This window comes from Triturus cristatus, chromosome 4_2 (genome assembly GCF_964204655.1).
Source record: "Triturus cristatus chromosome 4_2, aTriCri1.1, whole genome shotgun sequence".
Lineage (NCBI taxonomy): Eukaryota > Metazoa > Chordata > Amphibia > Caudata > Salamandridae > Triturus > Triturus cristatus.
In genome coordinates this window covers 721,207,517-721,235,505 of record NC_140586.1, presented here as the reverse complement: position 1 = coordinate 721,235,505, position 27,989 = coordinate 721,207,517, and the positions used below count along the sequence as shown (strand labels likewise).

The 27,989-nt window shown below is 44.5% G+C and overlaps 1 protein-coding gene across 1 annotated transcript in view; it reads right to left on the bottom strand.

The window, feature by feature from the left end:
- Positions 1 to 2,078: 2,078 nt before the first annotated feature.
- COA7 (cytochrome c oxidase assembly factor 7) overlaps positions 2,079 to 27,989 on the bottom strand; it is a 49,218-nt gene continuing 23,307 nt past the window's right edge. The window contains exons 2-3 of the mRNA XM_085602611.1: positions 13,052 to 13,192; positions 2,079 to 2,976 (exon numbers count right to left, since the gene is read on the bottom strand). Coding sequence (XP_085458737.1) covers positions 2,531 to 2,976; positions 13,052 to 13,192 — 587 coding nt within the window. The 3' untranslated portion in view covers positions 2,079 to 2,530. The remainder of the gene's footprint in view (positions 2,977 to 13,051; positions 13,193 to 27,989) is intronic.

The following is a 27,989-nucleotide window of genomic DNA, read 5'->3' as shown; positions in this document are numbered from 1 at the left end:
CCACTGAAAAAGCATCACACCTTCCAAACTGAATGCTGGGGGACTGGGACGCGGAAGCAGTAACAATCTCCCAAGGACTACAACCTGACTCGACTAGCTGCAGGAACTGGTCTTCTCCTGGTATCAGAGCACATTAGATGACTATTACCATGCTCACTGTTACTTGCTTGATGCACTCCTTTACTAAAGTCTGACCAGCACTCAAACCTGTCATTTCTGAGTGTTCCCGAAAACAAATGAACCAGTTTTGCTGTTACTTACATGCATTTTTGGCAAAAAGTACGAAAAGCATATCTCAACTGGTTCACATCAAGTTATACAAGGCATATATCGATACTCGACCATTAACTGTCCAGGTAATGTAGAATCCGTTCTCCATTCGCCGCTGCTGCCCTTAACAGTTTTGAATGACTGACAGGAAATGTGTACTTGACTGTCTGCAAATAGCTTAAATGCTTAAATGTAGCACACCTCATGGGTGACAACGTTATACTTCTGTACTATTATTCTCTTACCTGAGTTATACTTTTAATCCAGTTGCTAAGGAGACGGCTGTGAAAGAATTGGGCAAACAATTTTCCAAATACTGCCTACAACAAACACTGGACGCGGTGTTAAAATCAATTGATGCACAACGTATACATCTAGTGATTTAACGATTGCGTATTACTGTGAAAAGCTGTATTTTTGCATCTATAGTCAAGGTGCTGGGGAGGGGGGTTTGCAGGGTAGACTCACTATTTCAAGCCATAATACCATTTATTCATCCGAGATGGAACTAGCAGGCCCAGCAGAGACCTTGCTGGCCTGTATCTAAGAGAAAGCCCAGCATGGCAGCTTTGCATTATATACAAGTGATTCTGTGAGCAGCCACAAGCAAAAATGGGAGGAAAGCTTTGAACGCCCTCAGAGTACCGGCTCTAGAGCAGGAAGGAGGACAGCCGCTGAAGCACAGCAGACCTGCCAGGGAGGCGTGGGTGATCCCTGCCTGGAAGGAGTGGGAAAGACCCTGTGAGATAGGTCTCGAGGTGACAAAAAACGGCACTATCAAGGAACTGGACTTTTTGGCCCGAAGGTCGATGGTTTAAGGCACACGCACAAAAGATCACAAAAGGGACCTCAGGTACAGTAAGCTTCTTAAGAGGATAGGCTATCATGATAGGAATGCTGCAGGATCTTCAGGAGTCTAATTTCCACAACGAGGTGAAAATCTGGAGTAAGCAACTGGGAAATTGAAGAGCCGCATGGTGACAACTGAAGACCATGTAACTCACATCAACAATAGAGTGCAACCTTGAAGAAAGGACTGAGAAAGTAGGAATGCTGGAGAATGTGATGAGTAGCTAATTTGTGAGGATTACTTGGCACCTCCGACCACAGAGGGCGAATGTCTTCATTGAATGGCACTCCTTCCTGCAGGATGAGGTGCTCGGGACTGACTCCACTTGTCAGATTACGGTGCGCAGGCTCAAGGGGCTTCCATCAAGGGCCCCAGTGGTTAAAGGAACAGGGTCAAGAATGCTGTTGGTGAACCCGATATATTTCAAGCACAGAGAAATGGTCACTAGAGCAGCAGCCAAGAAGCCTGGCCTCTGTTTCATGACAGAAAAGTACATATGCTCTCATTCTGTGCCAATCAACATTACGGAGGAGACAGGAACATCAAGCACTAAACAAAGAGATGGTCTCCAAAATCCTCGAAACTCACATGCGCTTCCCAAGGATGAAGCATAAGGGGAAGACCTTTTGGTTCACTCAACCCAAAGCATCCCAGATCTACAAACGGTATGAATGGGGGAAGGGCTGCTCAGAGTGATGTATTATGTATTCCCCACATTGTTTTCATATGAGGCAAATAGCCTCCGCTTTTCTCAAGTGTCCCCTGTCTGATGTTAATCTTCCATTCAGAGGCAAGATACACTGTTTGACAAGAATCTGAAAAAGATCAAATGTGAAAAATGATTATGGATCCTGGAGACACTCTTTCTCCCTCCCCTTACATTATTTCAGTGGACTGTTTGGAAGAATAACATTGGTGAACTTATTTCATCCTCCTTAAAAAAGGTTAATCGAGATGGTTTGTCTCATGTTTTTATTGTTGTGGCAAAATGTGTTTGTCTTTTACGTTTTTATAATGAAGACATATTTGTGATTTCATTTTACCTTAAATTAAATTTTTTTTTTATATCACCTTAATATCAGGAGTTCAGTTGTGTGAATATTAATGAACTATAATTGTCAATAAAATTGCCACTCCTTTCTCACCAACTGGCCAAATATAGTCCTGGGAAGAGCCGAATATGCCAAAGAAGGTGAACATTCACTCGGTGCATCTCATAAATTGGTCCTAAATCTCAAATGGTACATTCCCTCTGTAATTGGCTACAGGATCCCAGTTTGATCAAGACACAAAATTATCATTGCAAAAACCTCGAGAGATGCAGTACTTGAGAGTTCGGTCATTTACAAACGACCCTGAGCTCCATTTCAGAACTGGCATTAAGTGCATCAATTACAAATCTCTTTTGTGTTACTCTCCAAACGTGATTTCTTTGGTGGCTTCCTGTTCTTTGTGCAGGTCTCTTGCTTTGTTTTTCAATGCCTCTGCTTTGGCGTCATTCTTATCTATGCCGTCTCCAAGTTTGTACATTCGGCTGGCGTTTGCACATGCCCACATATGTCCCAAATCACAAGCCTTAACGGAGTAATTCAGAGCCTGGGCCATGTCTTTGGGCATCCCTGGAGCGCCTTGGATGTACAGTGCACTGAGATTGAAGCAGCTGGGTGAAAAATTGCCATCGCAGGCCATGGTATAGTAGTCTCTAGCAATAGCTGGCTCAGGCTTTCCATCAAATACCCTTCCATCGTGTGCCAACAGCCCAACATTGTGGCATGCCTCGATTGATTTCTTTCCGCCTTTCTTGCAGGACTTTAAAAAGCAGTCATAGGCTGCTTTCAGATCTGGAGCTAATCCACCTGTAAGCAGGAAAAAAGCACAGGATAGTTGTGGGATGCATAATTGGCAAAACATATAAAATTGACTATGCAACTAAAACTATTGCAAAGATAATTTCCATAGTTACCAACGCAAAATCAACTCCGCTTAAGCTGCCACGTGACACTACGCAAAATACATGAATGAATGAACAGAATTCATTATTATACCATGTTATCAGCCCCAGAGCCCAGCAGATCATGGTGCCTCTAGGTGTCAAGCCATTTCCATCTTCTGCAGCACAGATAAAGAATAAAAAAGTGTTCACAAAGCAGCTTCCCAGGTAATATCTATGCCCATCAGGGGGAGGAAGATCCGAATAACTCTACACCTAAAGTAAGCTGCATCTGTAAAATCTAAATCTTTTAGGAAAAAGCATGGTTGAGGTTTTCATTTCCAATCAAATACAAATTGGAAGGCAGTTATTTCTCTAATTAGAACAAAATCAGTACACAGAATAAAACAAAACATGAGGCTAGGATACAAAACAAAATAATGCTTTGCATAGTGTATACTTTATGGTCTGAAAAGAACATCATCTGGGGTGTGAGAAGCAATGGCAAGGGTTTGGGAGGAGGGCACAATGCAGAGTGCGTGGGGTGAGCGGAGGGTATTTGAGGGGTGAAGCCGCACATGAGGGAGCAAGTGGAAGAAGCAATAAACGAGCTGGGGATAGGAGGAGTGAGCAACACGGACCACACAGGAGACAGGTATTTGTTATGCTAATATTATTATTGAGCGTAGTGTTCGCTTATCGCTTCTTGGTGCTAAAAGACTGAATACCGAACGGATAGCTAAATATTCAGATTATGTAGACTGTTACAGGGTAAAGAGGTAGGTTTTCGGAAATTTCCTTACATGGGTCATCAGAAGTTGACTTAAAAGAGGCAGAATATTCCATATCCTTGTGACTGCCGCATTAAATGTTCTGTCCACATAAGTACCAGTGTGCGATTTAGAATCAGTTAAAAGATAGTGGTGCTCCGATCGCAGGCATCCAATAGGTTTTCACTATACATAAGGTTTTTGCAATGAGATCTGGAATAGGCAGGAAAAACAGACTTGTGGACAATAATCATAGATTTGAACGGGATTCTATTGTGAACTAGTAACCGGTGCAGCTTTTTAAGGGAGGCTCGGATATTATTACATTGTTTTTAGCCGGTTATCTAACAAGCAGCAGCATTTTGAACAAGTTGACAATGGGCAATGAGATTGCTGGGTTCAGACAAAATACAGCATAATCCAGTCACAAATGTACATTTATGACAGAAATGCAAAGATGTTAGTCTATGAAAGGAAGGATAACACAAAGCAATTTTAACTGGAATAACCAAATACTAATGATTTTTAAAACCTGAGTTTTTAAGCCAAGAGTCTAGGTGCATGCCTCGATTGTTAACTGTAAGTGAGAAAATAGGACAAGGGCCCATGATAGCGGACCAAAGCAGATTTCCACTAGTATGGTTTCCAGAAGTGAGCAGCAGTTCTGTTTTGGAGAGTTTAGCTTTAAGTAGTTGAGGGACATCCACCAGTAAGTAAAAGATGAGCTGCCTGGAAAAAAAAAAAAAAGGTCTGTGTTGCCATAAGGTGAAGGGGATACTTTAAAAATCATTTGGGCATCATCTGATGTAGCACTAGTGCTAAACGATGCATAAAAATATTAGAAATTAAATAAGAAAAGGCTGAACCTTCAAAAGCACTGCAACTAAGAGGACGTGATTGAGAAGTAATTTGTTGTAAATTGAGGAACAGTTGATGCCTAACTCCTGATGTCTGGTAGTAAGGACTGAATGATCAATAATTGTTGAACGCTGCCAAGAGATCAAATAAAACCATAGCCACGAACCCTGGCATCAACTAATCTACAAAGGTCGTTAAGGACGGAAACCACCACCAATTTTGTGCTCTGACTGGGGTGGAAGACATACTGGCTAGGATCCTAAAGTCTGTTTCCTAAATAAAAATGTGAAGTTGAATAAAAACCTACCAGAAGCATGGTGCTATAAGAATTAAATAGAGTGATGATTATTCAGATAGATAGGATCAAGACATTTTTTCCAACTTGACTTCTTCCCAGGTTCTAGGGACCATTCCTGTGTTAGAGAACAGTTACAAATAAAAAATGCACTCATCAAGTAAGGGCAAGGCATGCTTCTGCATTTGTTTTGCTGGTCAGTGACTGAGAGAACTTGACGGTAGATTTAGGTGAATCTTGTGCAGTAAAATAGAAACCGTAATAGGTGTAAAGGTTTCTAGCTCTGCTGAAAGAGAAGGGGAAGTGGGGGAGGGGATGCACAAGAAAGAGGGAAAAATAAGCACCCTTATGGATTGATTAAAGAAGAAAAAAGAAGTAGTTCCCTGAATGTGAGTAGTGGACAGATACAAGTCGTCAAGTCAAAAGGATGGTAAAGCAGCTGTGCTCCATGGGAGGAACAAACACAAAAAGAGGAGGGAAAGCCATCAATTGAGAAGCAAGCAAATGGGAGTGACAATAAACCACCCAATAGAATGCAACGGGCTGGCATTTAGCCCACTGTAAGTTTTTGGTACTGTCCACAAGAGGACTTTCAACAACAAACATCTAAAATATATGTCTGTAGACGAGACCTAAAAACAAGCAGGACTCCACTTTGCCATTTTCTGATATGATCAATGCTCCTGCGATCTTACATGACCCTTGGTTTGAACTCCAGCACCCAAATCCAGTGGTACTTGGCGATTGAGCCACACACAAAAAAAGCACTTCTGCGAGAGAATAAGAGTTATGAAATACCACCACACTTGTATGGTTGCCGAGAGCTAGCAAGAAGAGAAGAGAGAATAGGGACAATAGAAATGAAGGCTTCATGCTATACATACACACTAAAATACCCCCTGATCCTCTGAAACTCTCCTGCCCCACACAGAGGCAAGAGCACATGCAATGCTACATGAAGAAGAGCCTCTATCAAGAGGTAAGGAACATCTCAAGGGTATAATGTCTTATGCCCAAGGAAGCATGCAAGGTGACTGGAATGCCTGAAGAGAATCCTCAGGAAATTATTGTTCTTGGCAAAATATGTCAAGGATCACAAGAAATGGAAAGACAGAGCCTGGTGTTTTGCCAGGAGAAGCTTCTGTATCAAGGGTCATCATGTACTATCAGGAACACAGCCAGAGAGTTCAGAACTTTGCACGTCCCACTCCTCACAGCCCCAGACAAAGTTCAAGGTCTGATGTACGATTCTTATGACATTTTGGAGAAAAGGACTAGATAATCTGCAAAAGCTGGTCCAACAACATGCAGCAGCAAGGACCCACAGAGAAAATGGTAGACCATTTATCAATAAAAATTCAGATAAAATATTGGGGCAGATTGTGGACATGCAAGGTCCACAGCAAACGGCCTGAAACCATACGTGAAAGCCGAGCCAAACAAGCAAACAGTGAGAAAGATATTAAAAATATAAATCATTCAGAAAGTATCTGGTTCATGTGTCTCCAACGAGTAGCTTGTGAGCCACTAGTAGCTTGCCAGCTATCTGTGAGTAGCTTTCCTGTGTGCATACCAGCCTACTAATATAGAAGGATTGCTTGGTTGAATTATTATAGGTACACAAAAATTAAAAAGCATTTCTTCAAGACGGAAATATGTGTATTTTCAAAACTCATAAGCTAATGTTTGGGGAAAAATTATTGAATTCTATGTCAGGACCGGAGGCGAGGATTATGCTATTCTTTCTTCACTTTATTGAATAGCAGCCATTCAAAGTTAAACAAACCACTATTCCCATGAACCATAGGGAATAACAACACAAAAACAATAGAGTGTCCATGGATAGATAGTTGTCCTCCAATGCAACAATCACAGAGCTCCTAGGAGTATGTAGTCCTCTGTCCCTCTTCAGTCTCCCTCTTTCTTCGCTGCTTGCAGCCAGATAAGTGCTTCCCTTTTCTCTCCACATAACTTGTGGGATTGTTTTACTGTGAGGCGTTTTTTTGCCATATCATTGTTTCCATTTAATTTGGCGTTCCGCTATGCTTGTGTGCTGTGCTTTTATTGCATTTCTGTCATAACTTGTTTCGCGCTCAGGCACGCTGCGCGTTTGATTTCAGGCACAGTTACAGAGTTTTGTTGGGTTATTGCGGATGCGCGTTGATAGCTTTCGTGTATGCGAGCGTGTTCACCGCTACTCAGTTTGCTCGCCCGGCCGTGGGAGCCTTCACTCTCCCTAACGGCTGTTGCTTCTGTGGTGCAGGCTCGCGGCGCCTCCTCCGGCCGCCAGAGCCAGTGCGCATCCTCTCGTTCGTCACACGTCTCTGGCATTCCACGCATTGCTGCAACGGAGACGCATGCCGATCAGAGCGATGCCTGCCAGTACGCCCATGTGTGGTCTGCTTCCAGCTATTAAGCAGTGTTTCTTTCAATTTACGTCCCCGCGAACGCTCGCGCATATAAAGCGAGTCGGTACCTGCCGTTAGGCAGTGTTTTGACCGGAGGGGTGTTCCCGCCTTGGAGGGTCCGTAATTAACTAGGCCTTTGCCACACTCTAGCCAGAGTCTGTATTGGGACAATTTACTTTTGGCAGGCTGCCCTTTGTTTCTACTGCACCAGGGCTGACAGTCCCAGGGTTCTGCCCAGTTTAAACGCGAGCACTGCCCGCTTTGCATTCAGGCTGACTCCCAGCCCCCTTAAGTTGAGGTTACCCCCTCGTACATCCACCCACTTACCTGTGTGGCACGTCATCTTCTGATCTACTGGAAGTATATCAGGATGAGCCCTACCAGGGATGACCAGTGGGAGGAGGATCCCCTCACTTCCCTCCAGTGGGACGAGGACTTTTACAACGCTGTGGACAATTCTATACATTAAGCGGTAGAGCAGGCCATGGTGCCCTTAGAGGATCGTCTGTCTCGCCGCATTGAGCAGGCTTGTGAAAAGATAACCAGGGCGTCCCAAGCCCTTCCTGCTCCTCCGCCCGGCGCCGGTGGAGCCCCCGCCCACTCACAATCCCCGCCTGCCAAGCGCCCTAGGGACTCTGGATTTGGATGCTTTCAGCCATCTTAAGCAGGCGTTCTTAGCAACCCCAAACAGATGCCCCCAACGGCCCCAGGGGATGATGCGACAGGCGATGCGGATGACAATGCTGGTCCATCCCGTCCCTGGCGCCCGGCCGTCCGGACCCCTCTTCTGAATCGCAGAACCTCTGTTCTGACATGCTCGACGCTGACGACATCCTTCATCCCCGGTCCTCTGACTGGGCCCCCTCCGAAAAAGTGGCCTAGTACGTGGCCAGCAGGATCCGCCGGCCGTTAAAGGCCACAGCCAGAAACTATCTAAGGGCGGAGCGCCCCCGTCCCTTCGCTGGAGGGCAAAGTGGCGGCTACCCCGGAAACAGATCCACGCATGGCCACTTTTCTTCAAAAATGTATTAAGGACCCCAAGAGGGGTATCGACAGATCCTGGGGTGCTGGCCAGGACAAGCTCCTCGATGGTCTAGGTCCCAGTACGAAAATATTGGACATGGCTGAGGTGGCCAAACTGTTGGGTTCCCTTATCTCTCCCGAGAATCTGTCAGCCTGGGCCCAACGTGTGATCGTCTTCCTGGGGGACGCCAACTGCGCGATTTCCAAGGAAAGGCGCAGGAGCTTATTCATAAAGGTTGACCCCAAGGTCGGGGACATGGCCGACTCGGAGGCTGGCTCCGCAGCCCAAGGGGTCTCTTCGGAGTGCCCTTTATCAAAGAGTTGGGCAGATTTGTTAATACATTTACTTTCCTTAGACAGGGCCCAATCTTCCATTCGCAAGGTCTTCGCCCTTGGGTTTTCCAGGGGGCCGGACGAGGCAGGGGCCACTCGTCCAGCCGTCCTAATCAGGGCAGATGGCAAAGCTCAAGGAACGGACACTATCAAGACCAAGCCAGATTGGGCAACTTTTACCCGACCAGAGGACGTCAAGGCAAACACAGAGGCGGGCGAGGAGGTAGAGCTTCCAACTCTTCCTGTGAGTGTTCTCCCTTCTTCCCTTCTAAAAGTGGGGGGCTGTCTGGCGCGTTTTTTCCAGGCCTGGACTTCTGTCACAGGGGACGCCTGGGTTCTGCAGACTGTCCAGGGGTGTCAAATAGAGTTTCACAGGGAGCCCTCGCAACGGGCCCTCCGCGCCCTCTCTCCTTCTCGGCCTGAGACACCGTGCTGGTCGACCAAGAGGTTTCCTCTCTTCTAGACAAAGGGGCGATCGGGGAGACCCGTCCGCACCCCAGAGGTTTTCTCAGCAAACTCTTTTTACTGGACAAGACGGATGGAACCCAGCGTCCGGTCCTAAACCTACGAGAGTTCAATGGGTGGCTCGTGTACCGTCACTTCAAGATGGAGGGGATCGATCTTCTGCGCAACCTGCTCAGATCCAACGACTGGATGGCGCGCCTCGATCTGAAGGATGCCTACCTTACGATCCCCATTTTTCCCCCCTTACAGACGGTTCCCGCAGTTCCCCTGGCGGGACAAGGTGTACGAGTTCACCACTCTCCCTTTCGGCCTGTTTTCCGCACCCTAGTGTTTCGCCAAGGACCTTCAGCAAGTGATCGAATGGCTGCGAGCGTCCGGTAGGCGCAGGATTGTGTACCTGGACGACATAGTGTTGATAGCGGTGTCCACGAGCCTTATCGCTGCAGCTTCAGACAACGGTCAACCTCCTTCAGAGCCTGGGCTTCATGGTGAACGAGGCAAAATCCACTCTTGTGCCGGCTCAGAAGGTGGTGTTTTTAGGGTTCATGATCGACTTCGTGGAGTCCACCCACAGCCTTCCATCTCGGAAACTGAAGAAGATCCGTCACGAGATCAGGAGAGCCCTTGCGCAATCCCGTCTGTCTCTCCGGCAACTTGCCCGGACCGTGGGGCTCCTCCCGGCCTCCATCCAGGCGAACTTCCCAGGTCCTCTGCATTACAGGGCCTCCAGCGCCTCAAAGCCCGCTACCTTCGCAGGGGGTCTATCCTACTCTCAGAAGGTAACCCTATCCGCTGACGCCAGGGGGGGGGCTCCAGTGGTGGCTTGCCAATATGGAAGCCTGGAATGGGCGGGCGATCTTCGGTTCCGCGCCCGATCTCGTTATCAAATCAGACGCTAGCCGATCCGCCTGGGGCGCACAGTGTGGAAAGTTCGCTACCAGAGGTGTGTGGTCTCCACAGGAGCAGCAACTGCAAATCAACTGTTTGGAGCTCCTAGCTCTTTCGTGATCAAGTGCTGGACCAAGGATTCGGTCCGATCCTGTGTTCTCCTCAAGATGGACAACATATCTGCTGGCCAGTACATCAACCATCTTGGGGGCACACATTCGCGAGCTCTGTCGGACCTGGCAGCAAACTTCTGGCAGTACTGCCTGGATCACCATGTCTCGGTGACTGTGTAGTATCTTCCGGTTCAGGACAACCAGGTGGCGGATTTCCACTCGCGCCATTTTCACGACACAAGCCTGTGGAAACTTCATTCGGGAGTCTTCGCGGACCTTCAGAGCATCTGGGGCCGTTCTCGGTGGACCTTTTCGCCTCCCGCTTAGACTTCCATCTTCCCCGGTTCTTCAGCTGGAGGCCGGATCCTATGGCGACTGCCACGGATGCGTTCCTGCAGGACTGGAGGGTAGAGACGGGGTATGCCTTTCCCCCGTTCGCCATGTTAACGAGGGTCTCGGCCCAGATTCGTTGCCAGAGAGCAGACGTAATGCTGATATCGCCAATCTGGAGATTTCAAGTCTGGTTTCCGGGTCTTCTGGAACTTTCCTGGGATTCTTCAATCCCACTCCCACAAATTCCGACTCTCCTGCTCAGTCCCAGAGGGGTTTCCCACCCGCTCATTGCTCAGGGCTCCCTTGCACTGATGGCGTGGCGGATTACAGTGGACGATGAGCGGTCCCACACCTTTTGGGAGCGGCTGAGAAATTCATGTCCAGGGCCTGGGCCGACGGTACAATCAAGCGGTACTCCACGTGGAGACGATGGGTTCACTGATGTATGCAACGGGGTTTCAATCCCATGGCAGCAGATGTGACGGCTATACTAAATGTCATGCCTGCCTTGGCGGAGGAAGATTTGGCTTACAGAACCATTATTACCTTTCGTTCCGCCATTTCTGCCGGCCATACCACGGTGGATGGCTCCCCAGTGGGGGAGCATTCCTTGGTTTGTCGCCTCCTTTGAGGCATCCGCCTCTCTTTGCCTCCTGAGCCTCGCTACTCACAACTGTGGGACGTTAATCAGGTCCACAATTTGTTTTTGTCCTGGCAGCGTAACAGATTCCTGTCCAGAAAGGAGTTATCTGCCAAACTGGCCATGCTCCTCTGCCTCATATCCTGCCGGCGCGTTTCAGATGATCGAGCCCTGGACGTTTCGGGCAGGATCTTTTCTCCCTCCGGGGTTACGTTCGTGGCCCGGAGGCGGACGAAGTGCGGGACAACCTCTATATCGTACCCTGCCTTCCTGGACTCCCCTAAGCTGTGCGTCGTAGCCTGCCTTAAGGCTTACGTGGAAATGTCGGAGGAGTTCCGTCCCTCAGGTGAGCGGCAGTTGCTTATCGCACTCAAGAAACCTCCCCCATGATTGCTCGTTGGGTGATGAAGGAGGCCGGAATTGACCTGCAGGCTTTTGGTGCCCCCTTTGCCAGAGGGGCCATGGCCTCTAAAACGTTTGCCCTGGGAGCTCGTCTGGAAGACATTCTCAACGCAGCAGACTGGTCATCCGACTACACCTTTAAGCAGTTTTATTTTAAACCAGTGCTGGATATGGCACAATTGGTGGTGAGCAAGCTTTAAACAAGCATAATCCTCGCCTCCGGTCCTGACATAGAATGAAAAATGTCCTAGCTAACGTAACGGAAAGTTTCAATTCTATTAAGGACTCGGAGGCGAGGATTATCCCACCCAGGGTACCTGTTTCGTGGTTACCTTTCCCGGCCTCGTAATGGGGTAAGTAACTGTTTTTCTGTTTTGTAATTTCTGTTGCGTGCTCATTGATTAGGAGTTGTGATCTTTACTCCCTGGCAGGGTTAAACCTGAGCCACTGCTGTAGCTTACATTGTGCTTTGCTTCTGCAGACGATGCCGGCAAACAAGACTCGTGAGGATTTCGGGCTGGTTGTCTTAGTGCGACGAAAGAGGGAGACTGAAGAGGGACAGAGGACTACATACTCCTAGGAGCAGTGATTGGTGATTTGGAGGATGACTATCTATCCATGGACACGCTATTGTTCTTGTGTTGTTATGCCATATGGTTCATGGGAATAGTGGTTTAACTTTGAATGGCTGCTATTCAATAAAGTGAAGAAAGAATAGCATAATCCTTGCCTCAGAGTCCTTAATAGAATTGAAACTTTCCGTTACGTTAGCTAGGACATTTTTCATTTTCAAAACATATTTAAAGCTATTATATGAGTTGAAGAGATTTATCAATCATAATATTACCTTGGTGCCAAGGGTATTGCATCTTTTGCCTTTATGTATTACCCATGTGCAGTAATTTCAAATTGCCAAAACCTGTTTTACATTACTACTGGAAATTCTGCCTAAAGCACTGATGTGATCAACGCTGACAATCTTAGATTGGGTGGTCACTGTTACAGCATAAATATTAGTAGCTCAGGATCATTTTCATTGAGCAGAAGTAGCTCTTATTACAAAAAAGGTTGGAGACCCCTGATCTGGCTGAATTATGCCTCCAATAGATGGAGGTCGAGTGAGGCCAGACTCACACCAACAGATATTATGCACACCCTCCGCTTTCCCTACCATACAACACCTTTCCTTCACACATCCACCACATCGCAACAGATAAACTGAACAATACAAACCATCGATTCTATTACCAGAATCAACTTTCTATAACCCTCATTGTTTTGCACTATTGTATCTCCTGTGAATCTGTAACCAAGCATAAAACAATGTGGTCTCAAGGTAGTACAGTATGCACTGTAGGAGGCTCCACAAATAAATTCATAAATACTGAACAAGTAGATTTCCCTTAATATGTACAATGCCAGGCTCATAACAATGTCATGCCTGCACTCCCCGAAAGGACTTTGTGTACCTACCTTTCCCAGTTATATAATACGCTCCAAGTTTGTAACAGCTTTCACCGTGCTGATTTTGTTCACAGTTGGCCTTCAAAACTTGGGCCGCAGAGTTAAAGTTCTTCTTTATTCCTTCAAAATACTCAGCCAGTCGATGGCATCCTGAAGAGAAATAAGCGAAGTCATTAACAAATATATTCAGGAACTCTGCTGTTTACCATATTACGCAAACATTAGATTTATCTATGTTAATTTGGATTAGTAAACAGATGGTTTCCATGTCAACTGAGTGCTCTGCTCAAGTCTTACAATGCCATATATTCAAGATTCACATAAGAATGTACCCTCCTCCTACTGTTGTTCATTTTTATTATGCACACCGGTTTCATAGACCTGGAACGCACTGTTTTACAACATTACAGGCTTCAAGGGATTAAAACCCAGTGCCATTTGCTTTTCTACACAAATTGCCATATCTATATCTGAATGAATGAATATATTTATAAAGTGCTACATTCACTCCAAGAATTATCTTGGCGCTAGCGGGAAGATTTATCTGCAGGTGCTAAGGAGTTAGTTTGTGCCCTAAATATTTCCTTTTGAAGTAATCGCCATGTTGCCAGCCTCTTCTATGTAAATACAGTGTTCGGGGGATACTTTGGCACCTTCCTATGCCCAACCACAACACCGGGTCAAGTTTCACAACATATGTAACAAGACGGGGTAGAAGAAAAACCGCATGTCCTCTGTAGCGGAAGACCTACCGAGAGACTGGCTGTCTGTTTCAAGGACTCCGTCACCAGCTATTTGCAATAACACACACGGGCTCCGCTTCTGGCGTTGAAATGCTGCAATGCGAAGGGCCAAACACGAACCCGGCGACCACGGCGCTGGTGGGCAGCCGCGTGTTTACTTTCGCATCGCGCTTTCACTTTAAGTGAAAGCGCGATGCGAAACTAAACATGCGGCTGCCTTTGCCAAAGCTGAGTGAGAAGAAAAAAGTGTGTGGGGACAAATGAAGCAGAGAGTGTCACGCCGCTGGTAAAAGATCAAATCCGGGTGGGCGTGCCCGAAAGGAGACAAGGCGGCAACAAGGAGGGACTAAGAAGCCTCCTTTACAATGAGAAGCCTACGTTTTGCATGCAACATGACGAGAACCAATTAGAAAGATGGGCGGGGCTTCAACTCTGCCTCAGAGAGCTTCGGAATCTGAATTGATTCCAAGAAGCTCTTGAATGCCGAGCGCAGCGCATGCGCTGCTTTCGACAGCCGAGACCTAAAATCCAGACAAAGTTTGGATCAATTGAGGGAAAGTAAAAATTTAGGATAGAATTGCAAGTACGGTCTGCACAGCTTTCTCCTGGCAGAAGGAAACATGCATTGGCAGCCATCAAGTCTCTCTTTGCCAATGCGCTGCAAGCAACAATGTAGGCTTGCCAGTGCCGGATGGTTTTAAACAAGTATTGACAAAGCCAACAGGTTTCAATTTTGTTTACATTTTGCTCAGCAGTGCGGGCTTTTATGCAACATGGCTTTAAGTAAAAAAAGATAAAAAAAGCACCATGACACAGCGAGCATTGTCCACATCATAGTGCTTTTTTTCACTTTAAGCTATTTTGAACAGCAGCTTGCACTGCTTGTGCTGTTAATTTAAGTACACACGACCTCTTGACCCTCATTAATTGCTTGCTTCACTTTCAAGGAGTTTATTACTGACTCACGGGACAAACAAGAAATTGGTGAAGTATAACTTTGTGACTGTTTTCTTTTCTTCATTATGAATTGCCAGTTGCATTTTCTTTTTGAGTGTGTATGCCTTGCTGCTTTCTTCAAGGACGTTTTGACCACTGTACTCTTATTGGAAGCTCCTTTAAGCCTCATTTCTTACTTATTAATCCCAATTCTCATTTCACTAATGTCTAGAGGAAATCATTCACACCAACAACCTCCAAAATTTCTAGACAGTCCTGGGAACTCAAAATTGGAATGGAAACATTGGTTTAAAGTGTTCAAGAATTACTTAAGTGTCTATTGATAGCGTGGAATACAGTTCTGACAGGAAACAAACTATACTATATGGTTGTCTGGGCACTGAAGGGCAAAAGGTTTTTGACAATCTACCTGAAATTCCTGCTCCTGGGGGAGAGGCTGGTGATACATGGAATATTTCCATTGAAATTAATGTCGTTTTAGAGCGTTTCAAATTTTATTTCAGGAAACAAGGTTCTGAAGAGAGTATTGAACAATATGTAGCCAGTCTTCATATTCTAGCCAGTACTTTTTGTTTCAAAAATGCTCGCGATCAATACTTAAGGGATAAAATTGTGCTTAATTGTTTTTCCCAAAAATTACAGGAATATTTACTGTGTTGCATTAATACAATCCTGTAACAAACGGGTAAAACTGCGCAAGACATAGAACGCTCTGCAACTTCTATTAAGGCACTAACCAATGCATCTTCTGTGTCTAATATTTAAACAGCACATAGGTGAATGCCGTAAAGAGTATTAGAAGTAATATGTTCAGCAAACCAAGTGCTTGTTACAGATGTGGTTCATACAACCACCTAGGTAATAGCTTGAGCTATCCTGACATGGGGAAAGGATGTAATAAATGCAAAAAAATAGGTCATTTTATGAAAGTATATGCAGAAGTTCTGCTTCCAATGCAGTTAAATTGTATACCTGACGTCAGTCAGCATGTTACCTATGAAAATGATGAAACAATGTTACAATTTTAACCTCAGAAGCAAAATTTTCTGACAAATCTACTTCTTTGGTTGAGTATGTTGCTTGAAGTGTTGCAAGAAAGAATGGACCGTTTTGCAAAGTCCAAATAGGTACGTGGGTTTACAGATTATGGTAGATTCCAGTTCACCAGTAACTATGCTTTCTGAGGAAACTTTTGGATTACTTTGGAGTAATAAAGCACTAGAAGCTCCAGCTATCAAAGTTGTAGCCTATCGGGAATCTGAAATTCTTACCAGAGGGTATTTTGTGGATGTTTTGAAGTTTTCGGGGAGATCCATTTCCACAATGTTTTATGTGGCTGTGGATGGACATGATATCATGGATTGGAAAGATCAAGGGAGGCTTGGCATGGTTTAAGACCGGGTACTACTGTGCCCGTCATGGATTGTAGAGAGTCATTCTTGCAAAAGCATGCTGAGGTGTTTTCCATCTCTATTGGCACAGTGAAAGATTTTGAACATGAAATATTTTTTAAGCCGGGTGCTGTATCAGTTAAACACAAAGTCAGAGATCTTCCATTTTCTATTAGAGATAATCTCAGACTACATTTGTATCAGTTATGTGCAGAAGAAATAATTGAACCTGCCAATGCAGGCGTTATTGCTAAAAAACAAAAATATATATGTTTGTGTGCAGAATTACACTCTTTGAACAAAAACATTCTAGTTGATTGCTAACCCCTGCCAAAGATTAATAAATTAGTTTCCACTTTGGATGGGCCTACCGTTCACAGTAACATTGACCTGAGAGCTCCATACCATCAAGTCGTGCTCAAGAAACAATCTCAAGCTCTTTGCACTTTCATCACACCCTTTGGAACTTTTAAATATTTATGGTTGCTGTTCGGTTTTGCATCAGCGGCAAGAGTGTTCCAAAAGTTAATGTTCACCTTGTTTAAGGAAGAACACAGCTTTTTAGCATTTTGCCAGAGATATTTGTGAACACAACTGCATCTTGGACAAAGTTCTGAAAATTTTGTCTAATCATGGCATGACTGTGTCAAAGGACAAGTGTACATTTTTCACTGATAACGTAAAGTATTTAGGTCACCATATTACTGCAAAAGGTATTAAACCAAAAGAAGATCTTATCAAAGCCTTAAAAGGTGTACCTGCACCTATCAATAAGGACGAATTAATGTCCTTTTTAGGGTTGAGAGATCATTATGCCAGATTTGTTAATGGTTACGTCACTCTCATGGAACCACTTAAAAAAAATGTTTACGAAAGAAAGAACATTTTTGTTGGGGTACGGTAGAACAACGTGTCTTCCAGGAGATAAAAAATATTTTATCCAATGTGCCTGCTTTGAAATCGTATGTGAGTGGTCATAAATGTATTGTAACTGTGGACGCCAGAGCTGTAACACAGGCCCCCACAGCCCCCGCGATGCGGGGGGGCCCCAAGCTCCAGGGGGCCACCTCAGCAGCTGCACAGCCCTTTGACAAGGCGATGATTTATTCACAAGCCTGTTTGGTTGAATACTTCTCAGTGTCTGGTCACCAACTTTTGCAGTAGCTTGTATGGTTATGAATTAGGTGGTTTGGGAACGTTTTATTTGTGCAGAAGGACCGGTTCAATGCTATTCATTTAGTACCAATTCAGGTTTGTTCAGAGTGAGCTGTCTGGTTCTTTATTAGATTTTACTGATACCACACACGTGTTAAAATTGTCTAACTTGATGCAATGCCAGCATGGTTTGTGAAACAAGATACAAACAACCATCCTTAATAAGTTTTAAAATGAAATTCTAGACCTGAAGCAAGAAGGGACAAAATGAAAGGTGTGTGGCATTGTAACATACATATTATGAAATAATGCTGCTAAAATTGTTATTCTCAATAATTGTTATCTGAGAAATGTGATCAACTCATACTGTAGATAATGTGTCTACAGTTAGGATAATGAATATCTTTTTCTGTGCTGCTAGCAACTTGTGATTTGCGCAGAATATCATCAATAACTGCTTTCAAACTTGAAGCCAAAAGATTCCTAATTCTTACCTTAATTTGGGCGATGTGCATTCGCGCGCAACCTTTGATCCTACAACAGGCGTTGATTGACTCTACATCCTTTTTACCATCCTGTGTTTCTGCTCTCTGCCCCTTCGGATGTAAGGCTTGCCCCCCGTAGCAGCCTGTTCTTGACCTTTATTTCATTACTCGCTGTGTACTATCTGTCTGTGATTATTGTGACTTTAATTGTTTGGTATTCTTATCTGATATCGTTACTGGAGCTGTATTCTCCCTCTCTTCTTATTGTGTATCACTTGTATGTGATTTTTTGTGACTACAACTGGTTGGCATTTTTACTTGAATAGTAATCTCCCTTTTTTCCTTTTGTAAAGCGCTCTGATATCCCTCGGGATCTGGTTCGCGCTATATAAAACTTTATAAAATAAAAAATAAAAAACTTTCCAATTAGGGTGGGGGGGGGGGGGCATGCACGCTCACTCTGTACAGCAGCAATCAAACAGCAAACACCCTTCCATAGGGATTAGCCACGGTCCTCCTTCAGGTTTTTATTTTTAAAAAGGGGCTGAATTATACATTGAGTGATGTCACTGACCATGTCATGAGTGATGTAATATGTGACGTCATCAGCAGTGCATTGCGGCCGCGCGAGTTATAGTTAGCTGAACTAACTATAACGGGGGAATTTCAATGGTTTTGTACATGTGAAAAGTCCAGCTAACTATAACACCCCTGAAACCTATGGTTTTTTCAGTGAATTTCTGAGGTTTTTTAAATGCTAATTCCTAACTATAACGTGCCTGAAACCTATGGTTTTTTCTGTGAATTTCAAAGGTTTTTTAAATGCTAATTCCTAACTATGCCTACAGAGATAGGACATGTGAAGAAAGAAGAAAAAATGCACAGAAAGAAACAAAAGAAGTGCAGAAAGAAGCAACAGAAGTCCTCAAATACGAAGATAAGTGCAGGAAGAAGGATAACGTGCAGAAAGAACAAAAAGAAGAGCAGAAAGAAGCCTTGTTGCAAAATCATCCTGTACCCTCAACTTTTTCAGACGGATACTGGTGGTAACTGAGTCTGACTAACCAGTCCTAGAGCCAGTGCTATGTTAAAAGACACTTAGAATACAGTGAAAACACCTACATACACTAGGGAACATTATGCGTTGGGGTCCCCCTGTGATTAGCATGACCTCCTCTGTAAGCCCCTAGTGTATAATAGGGCATGGGGATTAAAACTACCTCTTAAAACAGGCCACAGGGCGTTTTTGCACACGTTAACTCAGGCCTCGTCCCCTCCCTTCACCACTGTGTAAACACGCCCTGTGTCCATTTTTAGTTGGGAGATTAAGTTCATTTGAATCCTGAGGGTCCCTAGGGTCCAACTAGCCCACTAGGTACCTCCAGTAAGTGCCACAGAGCTGCGTTGCAGAGAGGTGTAAAAAGTGGCACGGCCTGGACCACCTCTCTGCAATGCAGCTCAGTGGCGCTTACTGGAAGCACTTGGTGGGCTAGTTAGCCCCCAGGGGCCCTCAGTATTGAAGGGAAATTATATCCCCAATTTAAAACGTGCCATAGTGCGTGTTTGCACACGTCACCTCAGGCCCCGTCCCCTCCCTTCACCACTGTGTAAACGCGCCCTGTGGCTGTTCTAAGTTGAGAGATTAAGTCCCCCTGAATCCTAAGGGTCCCTAGGGTCAAACTAGACCACTAGGTACCTCCAGTAAGCGCCACAGAGCTGCGTTGCAGAGAGGTGTAAAAAGGGGCTTGGCCTCAGAACACCTGGCTGCAGCGCAGCTCCCTGGCGCATACTGGAGATGCCTGTTGGGGGCGCGTTTGCAGAGTGCTGCACGGAGGGGGCATGGCCTCCGGCACGATGCCAGTCTTTTATTTATTTTAGTTTTTTAAGAAGGGGGGCTGTTTGGTTCCCCTTCTTATTCTAATTTATTGGCCCTGATGACCCCATCCCCCAGGGCCAGTCTCCTAATTATATTTTTTTGACCCCAATCCCCAGGGCCGGCCACTGTTTTTTATTATTTTAAAAAAATATATATTTATAGACACACCTAGGACATGCTGGACAAACCGTACGTACCTATCACCATGACGATTTGCGTGATATTCATTAAAAGGCGACTATGCATGCAATGAATCCACGTGGAATGTATTTACACCACTAGTGAAGCTCTGACATGTCTGATGCCCTACCGTGCCTAATCCTGGTAGACACCCTTGTCGTTTATTTATACAAACATGGGTAGCTATTGACGTGCACATTTAATACACATGCACACCAAGCCATTCAAAGGGGATTCGACAAAAATTCGACCAAAACTATGCAAGAAACCCCCCTCACGGTAAATAAAACACACATCCACTGCCGGATGTGTAATACTTTTTATTTTACTCTCTGGAAAGGGGACGAACATCACTTGAGAGTCACAGCGTGCTCCTGACAGAGCCCAATGCTGTGTTACACCCACCATTGCCTGCCGAGTGCCACACACCTCTGTGTTGTATTCCACTAGCTAGTGCATATGCTATGACACTCTCTAGCCCATGTGCACTGTAACACCACCCCGTGAATATGTCATGCCACACTTGTCTTTGCACGGGTTATATTGCCCCATCTAACGTGCCTTTCTCGATGCCTATGTTATAACGCACAGTGCTATGCCATACATATTACAATCTGGGATCCATATCTTTGTCACAGTGCATATGCAACGTTACACTCCCCAGCACATATTTTATATTACAACTTTAGAGACTAGTTAGGTTACACAACACTGCCCTGTGCATATTACACTCCAAGGCGCATATCGCATAGCACGCGCTAGTGCCTGTGCTATCTCGCGCTCTCCCATGAATCTGTCATTGCGCACAATGTATTGCATATTATATTTCACGCCCGGTTCATCTTATATCACACTTTTTGGTGCATAGTTTATACCATACACTATATCTAGTTTTCATTTTCAATCGTGCTCTCAGGACTATGTTCTATATAACACTGTGTTCACCTACCCTTTTCACGGGCATTACATTTTGCGATAGGGGGTGGAGGGTCAGGGGGTGTTTCTGCCAAGTGAGCCCGGAGTCACAGTCACAAACGTCCTCTTCTTCCTGAATAAAAGTGAGATTATGCTGCATACTTGTTCATATTTTAAGTAGTTCGCACAGACACAATGTTTTAAAAACAATAAAGTTCCTAATACCCGCCTTCTCTGAACAGTTAGCTTGCTGCCCCATCCCCTTCCTCCCTATCCTCTGTTGTGTGAATCCATGGACTAGCCTTCTCCCTCCTGCCATGCATGGTCTGATGTGCTGCCACTGCCCTCAATTTAGTATGATGTACCAGTCCACTCCTCCTGCCCTCCATTGCCCAATTCTCTGCCCCATCATTGACCTCCTGCTTAAACTCTGTGCTTAGCTTGCTGCCCCTATTCTCCTTCCCCCTGCCCTCCGATGTCTTTGTGCATGCCCCTGCTCCATCCTTTTTGCCCACCATGTCCCATGGACCTGCCACTCCTATCTACTCTGAGTGTTCTGTTGAGCTGCCACTCCCCTCCCACCTGCCTAGCATTGTCAGATGACTGTAACCTGTCCCTGCCACCTCCACCCTGCCTGTCCACATGCCATGCCCCTATCCTCTTCCTCCTGTCCTACATGGTCCATTGTACTGCCACACCCTTCTGCCCTCCCTGGTCTGTTGTGCTGCAACTGCTCCTCCTGCCTGCCCCGTGTGGTCTGTTGTGAGGTCCCTTCCCCTGAACTTTCTTGTCTGTGCACAGGTCCTGACCCTTCCTTCTATCCTCCATCGTCCTTTGTGCATGCCCCTCCACCCTCCTTCTTGCCCATCATAGCCATTGTGCTGCCACTAACCCTCCCACTTGCCATGCATGGTCTTCTGTGCTGCCATGGCCCCTCCCACCTTCCCTCCATGGTCTGTGTGTATGCCATCACAGTCTCACTGTTGCTCTTCATGGTGTGTCTTGCTTCTAGTGCCCATCCTGCCTGACCTCCATGGCTATCTTGCTGCTCCTGCCCTGCCCCCTTGCCCCCAGCCCTACTCCCTCCCTCCTGGCTTGTCTGTTCCATTGTAATGCCCCTGATCCGTCCCTCCTGCCCTTTATGGTCTGTTATACTGCAGCTTTCTCTCCTGTCTGTCCATTATGGTCAGCTAGCTACCATTGCCTCTTGCCCCTCTGTTCTCTGTTGTCCATGTGCATGGTCCTGTCCCCTCCCTCTTGCTTTCTATGGATTGTTGTGCTGCACTACCGTCCTGCATGCCCTGTGTGGTGTATTGTGCTGCTGCAAACCCTGATGCCTGCCCTGCAGGGTCAGTTTGGTGCACCTCTCCATGTCCCTCCTGTCCTCTGTTATCCAAGTCCATGTCCCTATCCCATTTCCTTCCATGATCCAATGTACCATACTTGCGAACATTTTGAACTTGGTAAGAGGGAGATTTTGAAAAAAAACTGGGGTATTGATTTTCCCCTTTGAGTTACATTGAAAAAGAGGATATTGTAGACAGGAGACAGATCAAATAAAGCCCATTTGAGCTTAAAAACATTGGACGTTTCCTGGCTGAATCGGGTCTGTTGGCATGTATGGTTGTACTACCATTGCCTCTTCCTTCTGCCCACAATGGTCTATTACATTGCCACAGCCTTGAAGGAGGGTAGATTTTGTATCACAGGGGGCCCCTGGCCCGTTCTGTCCACACCTGAAGTATGAGACCCTTGTCCTTGCCCTGCCAGCTGCATTTGTAGGCCATATTAAATTGACCAGCGGGTCCTGTGTTGCTATATAATTATCCTGAGACATCCTTACCACTCAGCCAGCATAAAACCCCTGTGTAGGCCCTTCTGTTCAATATGTAGGCCTCTTTGTTAAATTGACCATAGCTCTGCAATTTTAGTGTATAGCAGTCTGAAGGCAGGTCTGCGAGGCCTTCTGATCCAAACTAGTAGCCCCCACCCTACCCGAGTGCTCCGTGCTCGGTATCAAAGTTCAACATCCCCCTGAAGCTGTCGACATACAGTAGGCTGCATCCTGGACTGGTACTTGCTTCCTGGGCAGGTTTCCCGCTTTTAAGGAAGTGGCAACCGCAGAGCGTCAAGTTAGGAGAACTGAGGAGATTTTATACATGAATATATTGAATTCCCGTACAATACCCATTATTTTCTGCTTGCTCTATGGAACTTACGATAAGCGATTGGCCTGAGAGACTGACCTTTTCACCCAGTCCATTGTCAGCATTAAGTGGGTAAATGACGAAATGTCTGGTAAAATCTGCAGACGAAGCTTTTGGGTAGCATACGTAGGTAGATGTAGCGTGCAAAGGAGCCCACAAAATGATATAAAAAGGGAGCACCCACAGATATCGACGGACTACCTCGCCGTCTGTATGTAGGTTAACAGGCAGTGCAGGTTTTCCCCAAGAGCTGGGAGCTCTTGTCTTCCTTTGCTTAAAATGTCTTGCTCTGCTTTGCTTGAAGTATCTTATTCTATTTTACCTATATGAAATGTCATGTTGTGTTTAACCATTGTTCTCTTTACTTTTGCATTTAAAAGATTTTGTATTGTAATTGCAGGAATGCTTGCTCTAAGAGTAAACGTGAGTGTTCCTAGGTAACATTTTCCTTGGTGTAACTTGTTTCTCATGATGCATTTATAGATGTGTTTTCTCTCTCTCTCTGTCAGTACATTAATTGAGATACAGAGAATATTATGACAGCTGTATGATTATCTGGATTCTGTATTTTGTACTTTATGTCTCTATTCTGCGGTTTCTTTGAAGTTGCATCTTCTCATTAAACTGCCATTGTATTCTGCCTCCAATTCCATGTCTCATATGTCTGTTTTCTTCATTTTTGGAGCAAGCGTTCCTAGGCACCCCGGCTCAAATTAAGGTGCCCCTTTTGTCCCTGACTCACTCTCCTGCTCAGTTCTGTGGTGGCTCCCGGGGATCTGGGGACCGCCCCTAGCTTCCTTGACCCGTAATAGATATTCCCTCCAACAGCCTCTCTTGCAAGTCCTGTATTGTTGGTTTGTTGCCCCTGCCCCCCTTTCCACTGCCCTCCATAGTCTGTTGTGCTTCCACGGCCCTTCCTGCCTGCTCAGTGTGGTTAAATTGTTGCCTTTGCACCCTCCTACCTGCCTTCAATTTTCAGAGTCCGTGCCCCTGGCCTCTGCCTCTCAACAGTATCCTAATGAACAACTAGATTGCTAACATTCTATATTTATTACAAAAGTGTGGAACGCCTGACATCATCTTGATGTAATCAAAACTGTAATACCTAGAGCATTTCCTTTAGAAATTACATATATGAGAGGGTCTTATTGGCATCAAAATTATGGTTAGTGCTCTAAAAGACTAAAATAAGGACATATTTTCTGAGTTTTCAAATAGCGACAAAGCACTTTTAAATTATTTGTTATCTTTATGTTTTTTTATCCAGTTGACCACTTGATTAAATGTTGCACTTAGGGGAGAGGATGTGGTGTTACTTCCAGAACTGCAGACTTTGCAACTGGGGAACCAGGTTGAAGTTTCTGCTTCAGCTCGACATTCTGTGATTCTGGTCAAATCACTTAGTCTCCCCATGTCTACAACCAAAATGAATTTGTTCTTGTGTGATGTAACCAATGCTCATGAAAAGCACTCCAATACCTGACAAGTCTGCACTATATAACACTGCAAAAACACAAAATAATAAGTGTTTTGCACACTTCTGTCATTGGGCTATATTTGGGCTACATCTGGGTGATTTTGGGCTACATTTGGGCTCTTTTGTCTCCGGTGGCCATCTTGGGAGATTTATTTGTTATGAAGTTTCCTAATTTCCTCATGTACTGCAGTCTCCTCAGTAGGAAATGCTTTCAGTTTTTTACTTTGATTCCATCATGAAGGTATTCAGATATGTCACACATTTGCCATAAATTCTGAATGTTAGCACTCTAGTTGCTCATTAGATCACTGTAGTAAAACTACTGCACCATGGAAGTCTGCTCCTGGTATTAAAAGTGCATGTTTCAGTCTGCATGTCAGAAGTTTTTAATGAAATAGAAGAGGATTTGAGAAGTCACTCAAAATGTGCCCTCATTTTCTTTCTTCAGCATTAATCATAATTTCTATGGCAAAATGAACCTCCTCATTGTGTTCCTTTTTAAATTAAATGTTTTAAGTGTTACCAGTTTATTCCAATCAAGATGGCTTCAGGTGTGCCTTACTTTTGTCATAATGAAGACAGTAAGCGCTCTAGTTGTTTTTAAGAACATTCTGGGACATTCTGTCATTGGGCTATACTTGGGCTACATCTGGGTGATATTTGGGCTACATTTGGGCTCTTTTGTCTCTGGTGGCCATCTTGGGAGACTTATTTGTTATGAAGTTTCCTAATTTCCTCATTTACTGCAGTCTCCTCAGTAGGAAATACTTTCAGTTTTTTACTTTGATTCCATCAAGAAGGCATTCAGATGTGTCACACATTTGCCATAAATTCAGAATGTTAGCACTCTTTTTGCTCATTAGATCACTGTAGTAAAGCTACTGCTCACCAGGGAAAACTGCTGCTGGTATTGAAAGTGCATGTTTCAGTCTGCATGACAGAATTTTTTAATGAAATAGAAGAGGATTTGAGAAGTCACTCAAAATGTGCCCTAATTTTTCTTTCTGCAGCACTAATCATACTTTTTATGGAAAAATGAACCCCCTCATTTTGTTCCTTTTTAAATTAAATGTTTTAAGAGTTACCACTTTAATCCAAGCAAGATGGCTTAAGGTGTGCCATACGTTTATCATAAGTAGGACTGTTAGCGCTCTAGTAGTTCTTTGGAACACTCTGGGAAGCTGCAGTAGAACACAAAGGAATCAACTGACAGTCTCTGCCCTTGTTGGATGTACATGTTTTACTGAGAATGTCAGACTTCATTCTCACATGACTGAGAAAGATAATGTGAATTTACAGAAAATAAGCTCTCAGTTTAGCCTATAGATCACCTTCCAAACCTCTGTGGTAAAAGCATGAGAAAATATTTTTCTCTCAATCATGATATCCCAGCAGAAGGCTTTTTCACATGGTGAAATCACCTTAGAACATACCACAATTCCTAAAATGAGTATGGTACCATCAACAAATGATTTATAATGTAACTAAAGTCTTAAAACCTTCTATTAACTGCAATGCTTTTTAATGAGGTGCTATCATGTATATTGGTCCCAAGATGGCTGCAAACTTCTTGGATGAAGTGCTGACAGCCAATCAGATCTCAGGATGAGATGTGTGGTTAGGCTCCGCCCACATATATATATGCTTTTAAATGCTATTTTCTCAGGAAATACTGAACAGATTTACACCAGACCTGCAAAAGGCACTTCCTTGACCTTATGGCTACCTCTCTGCCAAATTTCAAGTAATTCTGTTCAGCCGTTCGGGCTGTAGCTGTGTCTAAAGGTCCTATGGAAAAATGCATGGGGAAAACGCGTTTTGGGACCCCCCTTTTTTCTCGGCCCCTGCTTGACGAATCCCCCCCGAGACTTTCAGGGTAGGAGCGGAGCGTAGCGCCCCACCTATTTTGAAAATTTCGCGAGGATTCGTCGACCGGCGCCAAAGTTATTCCAAATAGAATGTTGCGGATTTCCTATGGAAACAGGGTCCTAACTATATCTACCTACTGGCGACCGCCAGTAGGTAATGTATCTCTATCCATCTATCTATATGTATCTCTAGCTATCTCTCTATGTATCTCTATCTATATCTCTCTCTCTATCTATACCTATATCTATCTCTATCTATCTGTATCTCTATCCATCTATCTCTCTCTATATGTATCTCTATCTCTCTCTATATGTATCTCTATCTCTATCTCTCGCTCTATATGTATCTCTATCTCTCTCTCTATATCTATATCTCTATCTATATGTATCTCTATATATCTATATCTCTCTCTCTCTCTCTCTCTCTCTCTCTCTCTCTCTCTCTCTCTCTCTCTCTCTTCTCTCTCTCTCTCTCTCTCTCTCTCTCTCTCTCTCTCTCTCTCTCTCTCTCTCTCTCTCTCTCTCTCTCTCTCTCTCTCTCTCTCTCTCTCTCTCTCTCTCTCTCTCTCTCTCTCTCTCTCTCTCTCTCTCTCTCTCTCTCTCTCTCTCTCTCTCTCTCTATATATATATATATATATATATATGTATCTCTCTCACGCTCTATATGTATCTCTATCTATCTACATGTATCTCTATCAATCTCTCTATCTATATGTATCTCTATCTCTCTCTCTATATGTATCTCTATCTACCTTTTTCTCCCTCTCTTTATCTCTCTCTCTATATGTATCTCTATCTATCTATTTCTCCCGCTTTATCTCTCTCTCTATATATATGTATCTCTCTCTATATATATATATATTCATTCACCCAAAAAAAGTGAAAGTGACAAGATAGTTAGGTGAACAGTTGAGCGACAATGAGATGTTTTGAACTCAAATAAACTACTGAAGTTTCCCAGTTATATTTATCTCTCATAACTATAACGCGTACCCACGAGTGATGTAATATGTGCGGTAACTAGCTATGCATGGTAAGGAGGGCGCAAGTTATAACTAACTTAGGGCACGAGTTCTAGTAACTAGAGATCACTATAACAGGTGACAAGGGCTCAGCTGTCTGGGTATCCCTACCATCTCTCCCTATATTTCTTTTATTTTTTAAACTCAAGACACAGGACTAAGTCCTGAGGTCTGTAATGTCTGCCTGCAACATTTTTTTTAATGTTGCAGGCAGCCAATTAGAGTACTCGCTCCTTCTGGAGTAATTGGCCTAAGGTGAAAAATTCCCCCTGGGCCAATCAGAACACCTAATTTTTTAAAACTGAGTTCAAGGAACTCTCGCAAGAGTCCTTCGAACCCAACCATCTAGATACACAAATATTTGTGTACCTTAATATCTCAAAAACCACGGAACAGATTTACACCAAATCACACAAAGCACTCAATTCAGTTCATAACACTTTAATTGGAACGTAAATAGCCATATAATGTACAGAAATACAAAAATCCTTCATGAAATACATACAAAAAATAATTTCAATAACAAATCAGCATTTAAAAGAATCAACAATGGCAATCCACCAAATGCCCTTATTGAGTTACATCTTCCCACTACGTCTCCCAATAATCACAATCAACCCCTATCGCCTCCCACAATCAAAGTCATAAATCTATAACCCACACCCAGATTT